Source organism: Lithobates pipiens, unplaced genomic scaffold, assembly GCF_037356315.1.
Source record: "Lithobates pipiens isolate NorthernLeopardFrog02 unplaced genomic scaffold, aLitPip1_a1.2 Scaffold_18, whole genome shotgun sequence".
NCBI lineage: Eukaryota > Metazoa > Chordata > Amphibia > Anura > Ranidae > Lithobates > Lithobates pipiens.
Window position 1 is genome coordinate 386,789,961 of NW_027507758.1, and position 16,127 is coordinate 386,806,087.

The 16,127-nt window shown below is 46.1% G+C and overlaps 1 protein-coding gene across 2 annotated transcripts in view; it reads right to left on the reverse strand.

Annotated features, from left to right (window-relative positions):
- ELOVL5 (ELOVL fatty acid elongase 5) overlaps positions 1-16,127 on the reverse strand; it is a 157,636-nt gene that overhangs the window by 32,163 nt on the left and 109,346 nt on the right. For both annotated transcript variants that reach the window (XM_077487803.1, XM_077487804.1), the window contains exon 4: positions 3,143-3,220. In XM_077487803.1, coding sequence (XP_077343929.1) covers positions 3,143-3,220 — 78 coding nt within the window. The remainder of the gene's footprint in view (positions 1-3,142; positions 3,221-16,127) is intronic.

The following is a 16,127-nucleotide window of genomic DNA, read 5'->3' on the forward strand; positions in this document are numbered from 1 at the left end:
TTGTACACGCTGTATTATTTTCCTTAAAGGGGTTGTAACCCCTCATGTTTTTTCATGTTAATGTGTCCTGCTGTCTGAAGGAGAGCACTGACAGGGCACTCGAGAAGCAGAGGAGCCACGAGTGCCACTGAGAGACCCCAGAAGAGGAGGATCGGGGCCACTGAGGCAAGTATGACATGTTTGTTATAAAAAATAAAAAAAGAGAGAGAGAGAGAGTTTAGTAACCCTTTAATAAATGGGTTCTTGGGCAGCTTGCAGTCTAATCCCTCTATGCTATAACTGTTTCAAAGCAGGTTAGTAGCTGGGTGGAGCCAGTGTCTTCCTTACTGATACTTTTACCTACATTTTCAGTCCTTATATTTTTTACTGCCAATTTTCTGCAAAAAATGTTTGCTTACTATCCTAAGCCATGAGTTTGTCACCCAATTCTTGTGGCCAGCTATTGCCAAGTAAAAAAATGAAATTTCTTTCAGACGTATTGGACTCTTTGTCAATAAACCCCTCCAGATCTGCATGCATCATGAGCTCCCTAAACTGAGCCTGTGCCACTCGTGCCTTTGGCAGGCAAAACCCTGCATGAATCCTGCTTTATTCAAGCAGCCAGGGATAAAGATGATATTGACGATCAACGGGTTGTCACACCCATCACACAAGTGACCAAGACACTCTAAAGTCACCTGGTGCCACACAGCCCTAAAATACTTTTTACTTTTTCACTGTAACTAACTATATACTTGCAATTATGCCCCCCTGCTCTCAACTATTAAAACTGACCTACACGGTTGAGACCATACAAGCTTCTCTTGGATGGGCCGAGTCAGTGTTTTGAAAATGAATGTGTTACCCTGTATTCTTTTTTACTTGCAAATGGTGCCCATTTCACTATCCAGGTCTTTCTTTTCGACCCTCAACAGCTAGTTTTTCAAATATATTTAGAACGGGAAATGCCCTTGTTTGGCCGTTCACACCTTGCAGCGCCCTAAACAGATGGGAGGCCTGGGTGTACCTGATCTTTGTAAATACTACAAAGCAGTTGCCCTTAAATGAATATTGGACTGGTACCACAGTGTATCCATGAAATTATGGGTCCCCACTGAAAAGTTTTTAGCTGGCCGTAACCTTTACCATGCCCCCTGACTCCCTAGGGAAAGCCGAGGCCTGTCCCAGCATCCCTCTCCCACAGCCATCCATGCCTTGAAAAGGTGGGATGCTCTTAACAGTCAGGGACAGCTTGCCCCCAAATTCTCCCCTTTTCCGCCAGCTGCTCCAATCATAGAAGCCACACTACAGCTTAAATAAAAGAAACAGGATCCAAGAATGAAAGATAGGTGGACGATTGATAGGTCTGCCCCCTCCATTCATATGGAGGGGTGATGAAGGGAAAGATATAAGAGGATTATACCTAACAGAAGAGATATCCTACTGACTGTAAGCTATGTCCCTTGTACTGACTGTTTATTGTTATTATGTTTCTACAGTAAATTAATATTAGAAACGTATTTGATTAAAGTGTTGTCATTAGTTAAAGCGGAACTTGTCATTTTTCATCTTTCCATCTATTAAATCTTCTGCCCTTGTTGTTTTAACTTTGGATAGTAAAACATTTTTCTTCTGCCATTAAATAACGTATACAGCCCACTTCCTGTCTCTTGTCTGGTAAAAAGCCTAGGCTTATGACATGCACAGCTCTCTCTCTCACTCTCATGAGTTTGCCAGGAAGGGTGGGGGTGAGTCATAAGAGGGCCAATGAGAGCTGCAGAGCTGGAGGTGTGCCTCTGTGTGGCTGTGTAAATAAAGGAAGTGAACATGCAGCGGCTTCAGCTGCCCACATTTAAAATGGTTGTAGCCAGACTCAGCGGAGGGAGATTTCTGCAGCATATTTGGCAATTACAGAATCACAGTATATATAAAATAATATGCAAAGTGGTTGGAGGGAAGCTTCAGAATGGCAAAGATGTTTTTATTACAAATTATATGAGCAGACTGCAGTTCCTCTTTAAAGTAATTAATCATCCAACATATGGTAACTGGAAATTATGACTTTTCTAAAATCTCCTGCATCGATATCTATAATAAACCAGAGTGAAACCTAGTAGAACAAGTTAGCATCCATGCAAACCGCACATGTAGGTCAGGTAAGTGGCTGCAAATTAACTGTTCTGTGCTGTGAAATGGGATACAGTTGCTAAAGCCCATCTCCAGGATTTTAACCACCCCCTCCTATATCCCTCTAACCACAAATAAGGAGAGAAAAAAAAACCTCTCCAAATACCCATTTTGTGTAACTGAAGCCACCGTCATACAATGGCCTATAAAGATCTTTCTTTCTTCCTCTGTTTACTTCTTAGGCTCCTTCTTCAGGTATTCACATCAATGCCTGCATGATTCGACACCTCTTATTGGTGGAGGTGAAACTTCTGTGGCCAGGCCCTATCTCATAGGCTGCAGAGGTAGGAGAACTCACGGGGTCAGTGAGGGGACCAGTAACCAACAAAATAACCCATTGGGGAAAATGTCTGGTTACCAGGGAAGGACAATAGCTTTGCTCATACAGAAAACTATGAATTTGATCCATTACACTGCAGGATGGCTTAAAGCACACCTTTCTTAGGCTCCATGTACACTAGCCTACACTGGCAGCTCCTAAACTTGAATTTAGAGGCTTTTGCCATTTTTTTTCCAAAGCTACTAAACTCAACTCCATAAAAGCTTATGTTTCAATGTACATATAGGCTTTTAGCAGAGTTTAGGAGCTGCTGCGTTTAGGCGAGTGTCAACCTCCCTCTCTTGAATACAGAAGAATCGCTGTGCCACGATTTTGCAGCGTTATGCGTTTCCCTGTGGCCGCAGTAAATGTAGACCAGTGTACATGAAGCCTTACACATGGTAGTCAGCATAGATGTTAGGAGAAGGAAGGAAGGATTTTTAAGACTAGTTAGGTTTGGCCTGGAATTCTACTTTAGGAAAAGGTGCTTTGGAATCAAGACTGAGGTGCACGGTAATTAATGCACAATGCACTATTTCAATTTCATTTTGGGTTTAAATTGATTGCTTTTAGCGATTTTAACTGCTCCTCATTTTAATATACTTAATCAGCCCGGTCTCCTTTTAGTCTTCTGAAAAATGATAAATCTGATCCTACCTTCATGTCTGCTTCTCCTCCACTCCGAGTGTCTTGACAGAAGAAGTTGTATCCTCCCTGCCATACTCCCGTTACAAGCTACAAAAGATAAGCACATTTCAATTAGAAGAATACAGACATACATATACAGTATGTAGTGCCCTTAGGCAACACTTTATTTCTTCTACATAAAGATTCAGAATGTGTCACATTTATTGCATCAATGGTATGTATCTAATATAAGAAAGGTATATTAAAGGAGACTTCCAGCAACCAATTATTATCAACTTCACTATACAGAATTATGGAAATGAGTATGTGATTGCTAGCAATTTTATAGGCAACGCATATTGTATAACTGACTGTTACAAGGAAGTTTCAAAAGTAGCCATGTCACAATATGCATGTGGCCTTATACAATAATGTCTCTATAAGTGCAACAGAGATGTATGTAATGGCATATGCCCTGGAATTATGCAATATGTACATTATGGTGGCTAGTATATGTTAAACAAAAAAAAAAATAGACTACAAGAACAATTTATCAGTTACTAACAATATTCAACAAACTCTGCAGTTGTGCTCTTGTCCAAACATTCACTCACTTTTGTGTATCTCCTGTATCCAGGCCATTACTCCCAGAGTAAGTACAGGACAGCAGGGTTGTATTTTCTGTAGCCTGTGCTGAATAAACTTCTCTTTCTGCATCATCAATAACATTTAAATTTACAAGCCTAGTTTGGATTTGGTTGGTGGCTGTTAGAAACATCTTAGTACTGGCATTTTTTTACAGTCCCGCATATGACCCTCTGTACTAAGCCATGCAACATTTACTTTTCTTTCAGAATATGAAAAGTTATACTGCCAGCCTTCTTCTGCACACAAATTTACTTCCACCGACAAACTGCTATACCACACTTAATGGCTGGGTGCTTCTGCTAAGTCAGCACAATGAGATTCAGAGGTCAGATAGCTGTTGTGCCAAGTAGGCTTAAGTACTACATTCGTTTAAGGTCAACTTCCCCTGTTATCTTTACACTTATAGGGTCAGTTTTCCTAATAGAATCCTTAACTGACCTGCAAAGTGTGAATGTTCTCTTGATAAAGAGGAGAATGCCAATCACATCCAAATCTAAAACCTTACCACATCATTAGTCATGATAAAAGTAATTCCAGTATTAAAAACTAAGTGTACTGGCCCTGTCAGTTTAGGTTCCAACCTCAACTACAACTTTAATGCTGATGCTGGAAGCTTTTAGTATAACATCTTTTGGATGCATTTTCTTTTTTAACAGAAACGTTTTTATTGGTCTCAAAACGGATACAGCAATACATCACAGCATGTTTTTTCAACATAAATTACAGCTTAACAAGCGTTGGCTAAAATACAAAAGGAAAACTCACAAACCAGCAGGGCAACACCATTCAGCAGCTGGTATCATATAGGTAAATTCAGCAGTCATATTCTGCAGAGCCCCTCCCCCCCCCCCCCACCTAATCCAGTATCCATAGGGGTCAGCGTTTAAGTGTGTCTGTTAGAAAGTTCCAGGCCACGGAACCCGGCAGATATTCGGACTTCCACCCTCAAGGGGGGGGAAAAAAACTGAGGACTATTCCAGTAGGAGCGGACAGGTTAACGCCTCACTCCTGCACCCAACAACCCCAGATCTTGGTAAACTTCTTTGGGCATTTACGACTCATATAAGTAAGCTTATATAACGGAAGGGCAGAGTCTATTAAGGCCTTCCAATGGGATAAACTAGGTGGGTCCGACTTCTTCCACTGCATAAGGATAGCCTTGCGGGCATAAAAGGCTGTATAAAACACAAACAACTGTCTATGTATGTTCGGTGCCACCCTGTCACACACACCCAATAGTAAGACCACCGGATCCAGACCCACCGAGAGGTCCCCAACCTCGTTGATCCCCCGCACCACGGATGCATTTTCTTTAATTACAAATTCATAAGGGGAGATTTACTAAAACAAATGCATTCCGAATCTGTTGCAGCTCTGCATGGTGACCAATCAGCTTCTAATCTCAGCTTGTTCAATTTACCACACAAATGTTCAGTCAGCAGATGAGGAGCCCAAAAATATTAACGATCTCTCGGCTGCTCACTGCTGCCCGGAACTGCAGCGCACAAAAATAAAAATAAACAATCCACTCCTTATTGAGTAAATATTCGCTGACTCTCAAATAAAAAATGCAATTTTGATGTGCAAATATATTACATACACACTCATTAATTCATTAACTCTACATCATTATAACTGTGTGCACAAATAGTCCAAAAAACAGGTCAAGAAGAGCCACAAGAATTCTCCAGAGTGAATACTTTCTGTTGGAATTTCTTCACCACCACCGTGTTTTGCTACACCACCTTCACACGTGAATTCCACACATAGGGGGCTAGTGATCAGTGGAGGCCCCCTTTGGTAATATTCTTACCGAGATGCACCGATGAACTCAGCATATCACATATACATTATCCCCATCGGCACTGATTTTTTTGGCTATTTTCTCCTCCTGTTTAATCTTGATCACACTACTGTTTCAATAATATTTCTGACCACGTTCTTCCCACCGTTGCTTGCAGCAGATGTCCCATTCTTTACTGCAGTGGGTCGGCTGGCATCTGTTGTCCACTGTCTGGTGTTCAGCTCTGTGCTGGAGGAGAAAATAGCCAAAAAAATCAGTGCCGATGGGGATAATGTATATGTGATATGCTGAGTTCATCGGTGCATCTCGGTAAGAATATTACCAAAGGGGGCCTCCACTGATCACTAGCCCCCTATGTGTGGAATTCACGTGTGAAGGTGGTGTAGCAAAACATGGTGGTGGTGAAGAAATTCCAACAGAAAGTATTCACTCTGGAGAATTCTTGTGGCTCTTCTTGACCTGTTTTTTGGACTATTTGTGCACACATAATGATGTAGAGTTAATGAATTAATGAGTGTGTATGTAATATATTTGCACATCAAAATTGCATTTTGTAATTGAGAGTCAGCGAATATTTACTCAATAAGGAGTGGATTGTTTATTTTTATTTTATTTTTTGTGCGCTGCAGTTCCGGGCAGCAGTGAGCAGCCGAGAGATCATTAATATTTTTGGGCTCCTCATCTGCTGACTGAACATTTGTATAGTGTATTTGATTAAATGCATTTTTAGGAATGATCAATTAGGCAGCTGCTGATTGTATAATTCTACAGCCCCCAATAGACACGCACATAGTGTGTAGATAAGCGCTTGTGTTTATACACAGTGAGAATAGAGGGCGTTTACGTATAAACTATCTTGCAAAATTTTTGTTCAATTAACCACTTCAGCCACGGAAGAATTTACCCCCTTCCTGATCAGAGCACATTTTGCAATTCGGCACAGCGTTGATTTAACTGACAATTGCGCGGTCGTGTGACATTGTACCCAAACAAAATTGATGTCCTGTTTTTCCCACAAATAGAGCTTTCTTTTGGTGTTATTTGATCGCCTCCGTGATTTTTATTTTTTATGCTATAAACAAAAAAAAATACAAAAATAAACAATTTTGAAAAAAAAATGCATTATTTTTTACTTTTTGCTATAATAAATATCCCCCCCCCCAAAAAAAAAAAAATATATATATATATATATATTATATTATTATATATATATATATATATATATATATATATATATAAATATTTTTTCCTCAGTTTAGGCAGATATGTATTCTACATATTTTTGGTATATAAAACAAAAAAAAAAAATTGCAATAAGTATATATTGATTGGTTTGCACAAAATTTATAGCGTCTACAAAATAGGGGATAGATTTATAGCATTTTTATTATTTTTTTTTACTAGTAATTGGAGCGATCTGTGATTTTTATTGTGACTGCGACATTATGGCATTGGACAATTTTGACAAATTTTTGGAATCATTGGCATTAATACAGCAATCAGTGCATTTAAAAATGCATTGATTACTGTAAATATGTCACTGGCAGTGAAGTGGTTAACACTAGGGAGGGGGGGTGAAGGGGATAACTGTGTTCCCTGGGAGGTGATTCTAACTGAAGAGGGAGCGACTAACCACAGGAAGTGATTTCGTGGTTCCTAGCTAATGGGAACACACGATCTGTCACTCCTGTCAGAAAAGAACAGGGAAGTGTGTGATTATGTCACTGTTCTGTCTCTCCCAGTCACGATCGCGACCGTCGACCACGAGCATCGGCACCTACGCTGTGCTATCCGGACCCCGCGAGCCAACGTATAGTTACGTGGTTTCACGCAGGGTAGCCAACCTGCCACAGTAAAACTGCGGTGGCTGGTCCGGAAGCGGTTAAACTTTGACAATAAAACCTGGAAGCTGATTAATTGCTATGGCGAGCTGACCCAAATTCTGTGTGCACCGGTTTTACCAAATCCTCCCATAGTGTGCCAACCTCTAACCACAAAAAAAAAAGTCTTCTACAGAGATCTAAGATGTAATAACAATGCCCGGAGCATGACACTTGCCACAAGAAAAGACATGTAATCATGAGTATACTGTGCATTACAGGTAAAAATTTACATTACACGTTTAACCACTTCAGCCCCCTTAATGACCAGGCCATCTTTTGCTAAAAATACGGCACTGCGTTTTTTTAGCTGACAATTGTACGGTCATGCGAAGCTGTACCCAAATAAAATTTATATCCTTTTTTCCCACAAATAGAGCTTTCTTTTGGTGGTATTTGATCACCTCTGGGGTTCTTATTTTTTGCGCTATAAACAAAAAAAAAACGTAAATTTTGAAAAAAAAAACAATATTTTTTATTTTCTGCTTTAACCCCTTGCTGACCAGCCATCGTAATTTTATTGCGGCAGGTTGGCATTATCCCGCAAACTGTCATAGCTATACGTTGGCTCACGGGATCGGGATAGCAGGCGCACGTGCCCGCTGCACTGCGGGGGTGACGATGCTCGTGGCTGACGTTGTGATGATCGGCGGCCACGAGCGATCACAAACACTAGAGGCAGAACAGGGAAGTGTGTGTGTAAACACACATATCCCTGTTCGGTTCTGCGAGGAGAGACAGATTGTGTGTTCCTAATTAGTGATGGACGAACTTCCGACGGGACGTTTCGCGAACGCGAAACGCGAACGGACACAAACGTTCGCGAAAACGACCGTTCGCCGCGGGCTCCATTGACTTCAATGGGAGGCGAATTTCGCAAACCTTTAGGTCGAATTTGCGGCCACGGGGTAATTATTAGGGGGTAGCACGTAGTCCCACCACCTGGACAATAGCATAATACATGTATGAGGTGAATTTGGGATCGATAACTACAAGCATTTTTTTTTTATTTGGGAAATTGTTCTGACAATTCAGGACTATGGAGCTAATGAAGGCAATGGAGGAGAGGGAAGGTCAGGGACCAGGGTAGGCAAACAAGAGGGTGCAGGAGATACAGAGCACTGACAGCAGCACCGTAATACAGAGCACTGACATCAGCACCGTGACATACAGCGCTGACAGCAGCTCCGTGACATACAGCGCTGACAGCAGCTCCGTGACATACAGCGCTGACAGCAGCTCCGTGACATACAGCGCTGACAGCAGCTCCGTGACATACAGCGCTGACAGCAGCTCCGTGACATACAGCGCTGACAGCAGCACCGTGACATACAGCGCTGACAGCAGCTCCGTGACATACAGCGCTGACAGCAGCTCCGTGACATACAGCGCTGACAGCAGCTCCGTGACATACAGCACTGACAGCAGCTCCGTGACATACAGCGCTGACAGCAGCTCCGTGACATACAGCGCTGACAGCAGCACCGTGACATACAGCGCTGACAGCAGCTCCGTGACATACAGCGCTGACAGCAGCTCCGTGACATACAGCGCTGACAGCAGCTCCGTGACATACAGCGCTGACAGCAGCTCCGTGACATACAGCGCTGACAGCAGCTCCGTGACATACAGCGCTGACAGCAGCTCCGTGACATACAGCGCTGACAGCAGCTCCGTGACATACAGCGCTGACAGCAGCTCCGTGACATACAGCGCTGACAGCAGCTCCGTGACATACAGCGCTGACAGCAGCTCCGTGACATACAGCGCTGACAGCAGCACCGTAAGCAGCCCCAGGAGGAAGTCAGCACAGCACAGGGATGGTGTGATCCCCTCATAATAAGAACCCCCAGGAGGAAGTCAGCACAGCACAGGGATGGTGGGAGCCCCTCATAATAAGAACACCCAGGAGGAAGTCAGCACAGCACAGGGATGGTGGGAACCCCTCATAATAAGCAGCCCCAGTAGAAATATGACACCGCTCAACCTCTTCAAAGAGGAGGGTAGGGGCATATAGTACGGTGTGCTTTTTTGGGTCAGGGAAGTGAGCCAAATGAATTAAGAAGGTCTGTGTGCTTGATTCCAAAAATTGTTTATAGACATATACATGGTCTACTGATCACATGTGTTGAATTCCTCCGAGATCCATGCCTCATTCATTTTTAGAAATGTGAGGTAGTTAACACTGTGGTGAGCTAGGCGAGTACGCTTATCGGTCACAATCCCCCCTGCTGCGCTGAACGTCCTTTCGGACAGGACACTGGATGAGGGGCAAGCCAACAGTTCGATTGCAAATTGGGCAAGCTCTGGCCAGAGGTCAAGCCTGCCCACCCAGTAGTCTAGGGGTTCATCACTCCTCAGAGCGTCCACATCGGCCGTTAACCCAATGTAGTCGGACACCTGACGGTCTAGGCGTTCCCTGATGCTGGATCCGGATGACACCTGTCGATGGGTCGGCTGAAAGAATGACCTCATATCCGAAGTCACCAACACATCTTCAAACCGGCCTCTTCTTGCAGGCGCTGTTGGATTGGTACCCGCAAATCCTTCTCTGGGAGTGGGAATTGCTCCTCTGCCAGCGCACGCAAAAGCAGAATGCAGCATTTCTCGAAGCAAGGCCTGGAAGTGCTGCATTCTGACAGCCCTCTGCGACGGCGGTAACATTTCCGCCATTTTGTGTTTGTACCGGGGGTCTAAGTACGTTGCCACCCAGTACTGGTCCTTGACCCTCATGCTTTTTATACGGGGGTCCCTATTAAAACACTGGAGCATGAAGGCCCCCATTTGCACTAAAGTGGAAGCGGTGTGGTGGCCTGGCTCCTGCTCATCATCCAGGATAATGTCGTCCTCTTCATTCTCCTCTCCCCATCCTCGCACAACAGGGATCCCAGAAAGGTTTAAAGCATGCTCTTCTTGCTCCTGCTCATCCGCCCCGGCACCATCCTCCTCTGACTCCTCATCAGACTCCTGTTGTTGACTTGTCTCAGATAGAGTAGCCCCCCCTGGGAATTCATCCAGCATTGCGACTTCCTCATCTTCCCGCTCCTGCTCCTCCACAGCCTGATCAATGACACGACGCAATGCACGCTCCAGAAAGAAGGCATAAGGTACCATGTCACTGATGGCGCCATGGCTGCGACTGACCAGTTTGGTGATCTCCTCAAATGGCCGCAGAAGTCTGCATGTGTCGCGCATGAGCAGCCACTGGCGCGGTGAAAAAAAACCCAGCTCCCCAGAACCGTTTCTTTCGCAGAGTTCATACAGGTAGACGTTAACTGCACGTTTCTGCTGGAGCAGCCTATCAAGCATATAGAAGGTTGAGTTCCATCGCGTCGGGCAATCGCAAATAAGACGTCTGACCGGCAGATGGTGTCGCCGCTGAATGTCAGCAAGGCGAGCCATGGCCGTGTAAGATCTTCTGAAATGGGCCGAGATTTTCCTTGCCTGCCGCAAGATGTCCTGGACCCCAGGGTATTTGACAAGGAATCGCTGCACGACCAAGTTTAAGACGTGTGCCATGCACGGCACGTGCGTGATTTTGCCCTGTTTCAATGCGCTAAGCAGATTGGCACCGTTGTCACACACCACTTTACCAACTGTCAAATTGAGCGGTGTTAGCCACTCATCTGCCTGTGAACGCAAAGCTGAAAGGAGTGCCGGGCCAGTGTGGCTCTTTGCTTCCAGGCACAACAGACGCAGCACGGCATGGCAACGTCTCACCTGGCATGTGGAATAGGTTCTGGGGAGCTTGGGCGGTGCAGTGGAAGAGACGCTAGCAGCGGAAAAGGAGGAGGCAGCTGAGGAGGAGAGGGAGGAGGATGGAGTAGGAGGAGGAGAAGAAGAGTCAGGCCTGCATGCAATCCGTGGCGGTAAAACCAAATCTACACGGGTGCCACGGGTTACATGCTTGACGGCCGTCAGAAGGTTCACCCAGTGGGCAGTAAAACTGATATACCTTCCCTGCCCGTGTTTGCTAGACCACGTGTCTGTGGTCAGATGTATCTTGGCACCGACACTGTGTGCCAGAGATACATTCACTTGCCGCTGAACATGGCCATATAGCTCTGGGATGCCCTTCTCTGAGAAATACTTCCTTCCTGGGACCTTCCATTGTGGTGTTCCAATGGCCACAAATTTGCGAAAGGCCTCCGAGTCCACCAGTTTATATGGCAGTAGTTGGCGGGCTATGAGTTCTGACAAGCCAGCCGCCAACCGTTGGGCAAGAGGGTTATCCGGCGTCATCATTTTTTTACGCTCAAACATTAGGCCCACGGAAGCCTGCCTTTTTGCAGAAAAATGTGAGCTTGGCGTGATGGAAGGTGGAGTGGAGGACAATTGTGAGGAGAGAGGAGAAGGAGAAGTAGAAGACGAGGCTGGACGGTGAGAGCCTGCAGTGTGGCTTTGTGTGTTCCGTTGCTCCCACTGGGCTCGGTGATGGCTGCTCATGTGCCTTCTTAAGGCGGTCGTCCCTAGGTGAGTATTGGGCTTACCGCGACTAACGCGTTGACTGCAAAGATTGCAGATGGCAACGCTATTGTCAGCAGCGGACACGTTAAAAAAAGCCCACACTGCGGAGCCATGTGCCGGTGTCCTGGGAGCGCCAGATGTGACCGTACATGGTCGATGACTCGCTCCTGATACATTTGCAGTCTGCTTTGTCCCTGCTGTGCAATGTAAGTCATTGCTGCTTCTCCTCCCTATCTGCTGGTCCATATCTCCCTCTGAACTCCCCTCCTCTTCCTCTCTTGTGGGCACCCACGTGACATCACTAGACACGTCATCATCAACGTCACCTTCCCCACCGCTATAAGTAGAGTAGGCAGCAACACCGGGGACCAACCTCCTCCTTGGGCTGATCTGGGTACTGGCGTCAGACTGCTGAGTAGCGCTTGTTGCTACCTCCTCTTCCTGATCCAATACCAAGAGTGGCTGCGCATCAGAAATGTCCTCTTGATATGGATCGGAAAATAATTCCAGTGACTCAAGCGGAAGGTATGTGGTGGTGGTGGTGGTGGTCGTGTTGTTGGTGGTAGTGTCTTTGGGGGTGCACATAGCAGAGAGTGAAGAAGAGGGTGCAGATCGAGAGGATGAGGAGGGTGCAGAAGAGTAAGGCTGAGCGAGCCACTCAACCAAGTCTGGTGCATCCTTTAAAGTAATTGAACGCACCTTCTGCAACTTCCCACTTTGGCTCAAGCCTGTTGCTCCTGCCCTACCCCTACCACCCCTGCGGAAGGGCCTGCCTCTTCCTCTGCATGTCATTTTTTAAATGACCCTGTGACAAAACTCTTAGTCCCTATACCGCTGAAGGACTGCTGCAGTATAGGTGAGCGGTCAGCAGTGGTGCACGTCAACCCTATCTATTGTGGACCTATAGCGGTCCTTACAGAACAGCAGACTGTACCGCACTCAAGCCTATGTACCGTAGCACCCTATACCAAGTTACCAGTCCTTATAAGAACTTTTGTGGACCAAGCAGGTTGTGTATTAGTGTTTAGCAGACTGTACGTCAGTCCCTATACCGCTGAAGGACTGCTGCAGTATAGGGCAGCGGTCAGCAGTGGTGCACGTCAACCCTATCTATTGTGGACCGATAGCGGTCCTTACAGAACAGCAGACTGTACCGCACTCAAGCCTATGTACCGTAGCACCCTATACCAAGTTACCAGTCCTTATAAGAACTTTTGTGGACCAAGCAGGTTGTGTATTAGTGTTTAGCAGACTGTACGTCAGTCCCTATACCGCTGAAGGACTGCTGCAGTATAGGGCAGCGGTCAGCAGTGGTGCACGTCAACCCTATCTATTGTGGACCGATAGCGGTCCTTACAGAACAGCAGACTGTACCGCACTCAAGCCTATGTACCGTAGCACCCTATACCAAGTTACCAGTCCTTATAAGAACTTTTGTGGAACAAGCAGGTTGTGTGTTAGTGATTAGCAGACTGTACGTCAGTCCCTATACCGCTGAAGGACTGCTGCAGTATAGGTGAGCGGTCAGCAGTGGTGCACGTCAACCCTATCTATTGTGGACCGATAGCGGTCCTTACAGAACAGCAGACTGTACCGCACTCAAGCCTATGTACCGTAGCACCCTATACCAAGTTACCAGTCCTTATAAGAACTTTTGTGGACCAAGCAGGTTGTGTATTAGTGTTTAGCAGACTGTACGTCAGTCCCTATACCGCTGAAGGACTGCTGCAGTATAGGGCAGCGGTCAGCAGTGGTGCACGTCAACCCTATCTATTGTGGACCGATAGCGGTCCTTACAGAACAGCAGACTGTACCGCACTCAAGCCTATGTACCGTAGCACCCTATACCAAGTTACCAGTCCTTATAAGAACTTTTGTGGACCAAGCAGGTTGTGTATTAGTGTTTAGCAGACTGTACGTCAGTCCCTATACCGCTGAAGGACTGCTGCAGTATAGGGCAGCGGTCAGCAGTGGTGCACGTCAACCCTATCTATTGTGGACCGATAGCGGTCCTTACAGAACAGCAGACTGTACCGCACTCAAGCCTATGTACCGTAGCACCCTATACCAAGTTACCAGTCCTTATAAGAACTTTTGTGGACCAAGCAGGTTGTGTATTAGTGTTTAGCAGACTGTACGTCAGTCCCTATACCGCTGAAGGACTGCTGCAGTATAGGGCAGCGGTCAGCAGTGGTGCACGTCAACCCTATCTATTGTGGACCGATAGCGGTCCTTACAGAACAGCAGACTGTACCGCACTCAAGCCTATGTACCGTAGCACCCTATACCAAGTTACCAGTCCTTATAAGAACTTTTGTGGAACAAGCAGGTTGTGTGTTAGTGATTAGCAGACTGTACGTCAGTCCCTATACCAATGAAGGACTGCTGCAGTATAGGGCAGCGGTCAGCAGTAGTGCACGGCAACCCTATGTATTGTGGACCGATAGCGGTCCTTACAGAACAGCAGACTGTAACGCACTCAGGCCTATGTACCGTAGCACCCTATACCAAGTTACCAGTCCTTATAAGAACTTTTGTGGACCAAGCAGGTTGTGTGTTAGTGATTAGCAGACTGTACGTCAGTCCCTATACCAATGAAGGACTGCTGCAGTATAGGGCAGCGGTCAGCAGTAGTGCACGGCAACCCTATGTATTGTGGACCGATAGCGGTCCTTACAGAACAGCAGACTGTAACGCACTCAGGCCTATGTACCGTAGCACCCTATACCAAGTTACCAGTCCTTATAAGAACTTTTGTGGACCAAGCAGGTTGTGTGTTAGTGATTAGCAGACTGTACGTCAGTCCCTATACCAATGAAGGACTGCTGCAGTATAGGGCAGCGGTCAGCAGTAGTGCACGGCAACCCTATGTATTGTGGACCGATAGCGGTCCTTACAGAACAGCAGACTGTACTGCACTCAGGCCTATGTACCGTAGCACCCTATACCAAGTTACCAGTCCTTATAAAAACTTTTGTGGACCAAGCAGGTTGTGTGTTAGTGTTTAGCAGACTGTGCGTCAGTCCCTATACCGCTGAAGGACTGCTGCAGTATAGGGCAGCGGTCAGCAGTAGTGCACGGCAACCCTATGTATTGTGGACCGATAGCGGTCCTTACAGAACAGCAGACTGTAACGCACTCAGGCCTATGTACCGTAGCACCCTATACCAAGTTACCAGTCCTTATAAGAACTTTTGTGGACCAAGCAGGTTGTGTGTTAGTGATTAGCAGACTGTACGTCAGTCCCTATACCAATGAAGGACTGCTGCAGTATAGGGCAGCGGTCAGCAGTAGTGCACGGCAACCCTATGTATTGTGGACCGATAGCGGTCCTTACAGAACAGCAGACTGTAACGCACTCAGGCCTATGTACCGTAGCACCCTATACCAAGTTACCAGTCCTTATAAAAACTTTTGTGGACCAAGCAGGTTGTGTGTTAGTGTTTAGCAGACTGTGCGTCAGTCCCTATACCGCTGAAGGACTGCTGCAGTATAGGGCAGCGGTCAGCAGTAGTGCACGGCAACCCTATGTATTGTGGACCGATAGCGGTCCTTACAGAACAGCAGACTGTAACGCACTCAGGCCTATGTACCGTAGCACCCTATACCAAGTTACCAGTCCTTATAAGAACTTTTGTGGACCAAGCAGGTTGTGTGTTAGTGATTAGCAGACTGTACGTCAGTCCCTATACCAATGAAGGACTGCTGCAGTATAGGGCAGCGGTCAGCAGTAGTGCACGGCAACCCTATGTATTGTGGACCGATAGCGGTCCTTACAGAACAGCAGACTGTAACGCACTCAGGCCTATGTACCGTAGCACCCTATACCAAGTTACCAGTCCTTATAAGAACTTTTGTGGACCAAGCAGGTTGTGTGTTAGTGATTAGCAGACTGTACGTCAGTCCCTATACCAATGAAGGACTGCTGCAGTATAGGGCAGCGGTCAGCAGTAGTGCACGGCAACCCTATGTATTGTGGACCGATAGCGGTCCTTACAGAACAGCAGACTGTAACGCACTCAGGCCTATGTACCGTAGCACCCTATACCAAGTTACCAGTCCTTATAAGAACTTTTGTGGACCAAGCAGGTTGTGTGTTAGTGATTAGCAGACTGTACGTCAGTCCCTATACCAATGAAGGACTGCTGCAGTATAGGGCAGCGGTCAGCAGTAGTGCACGGCAACCCTATGTATTGTGGACCGATAGCGGTCCTTA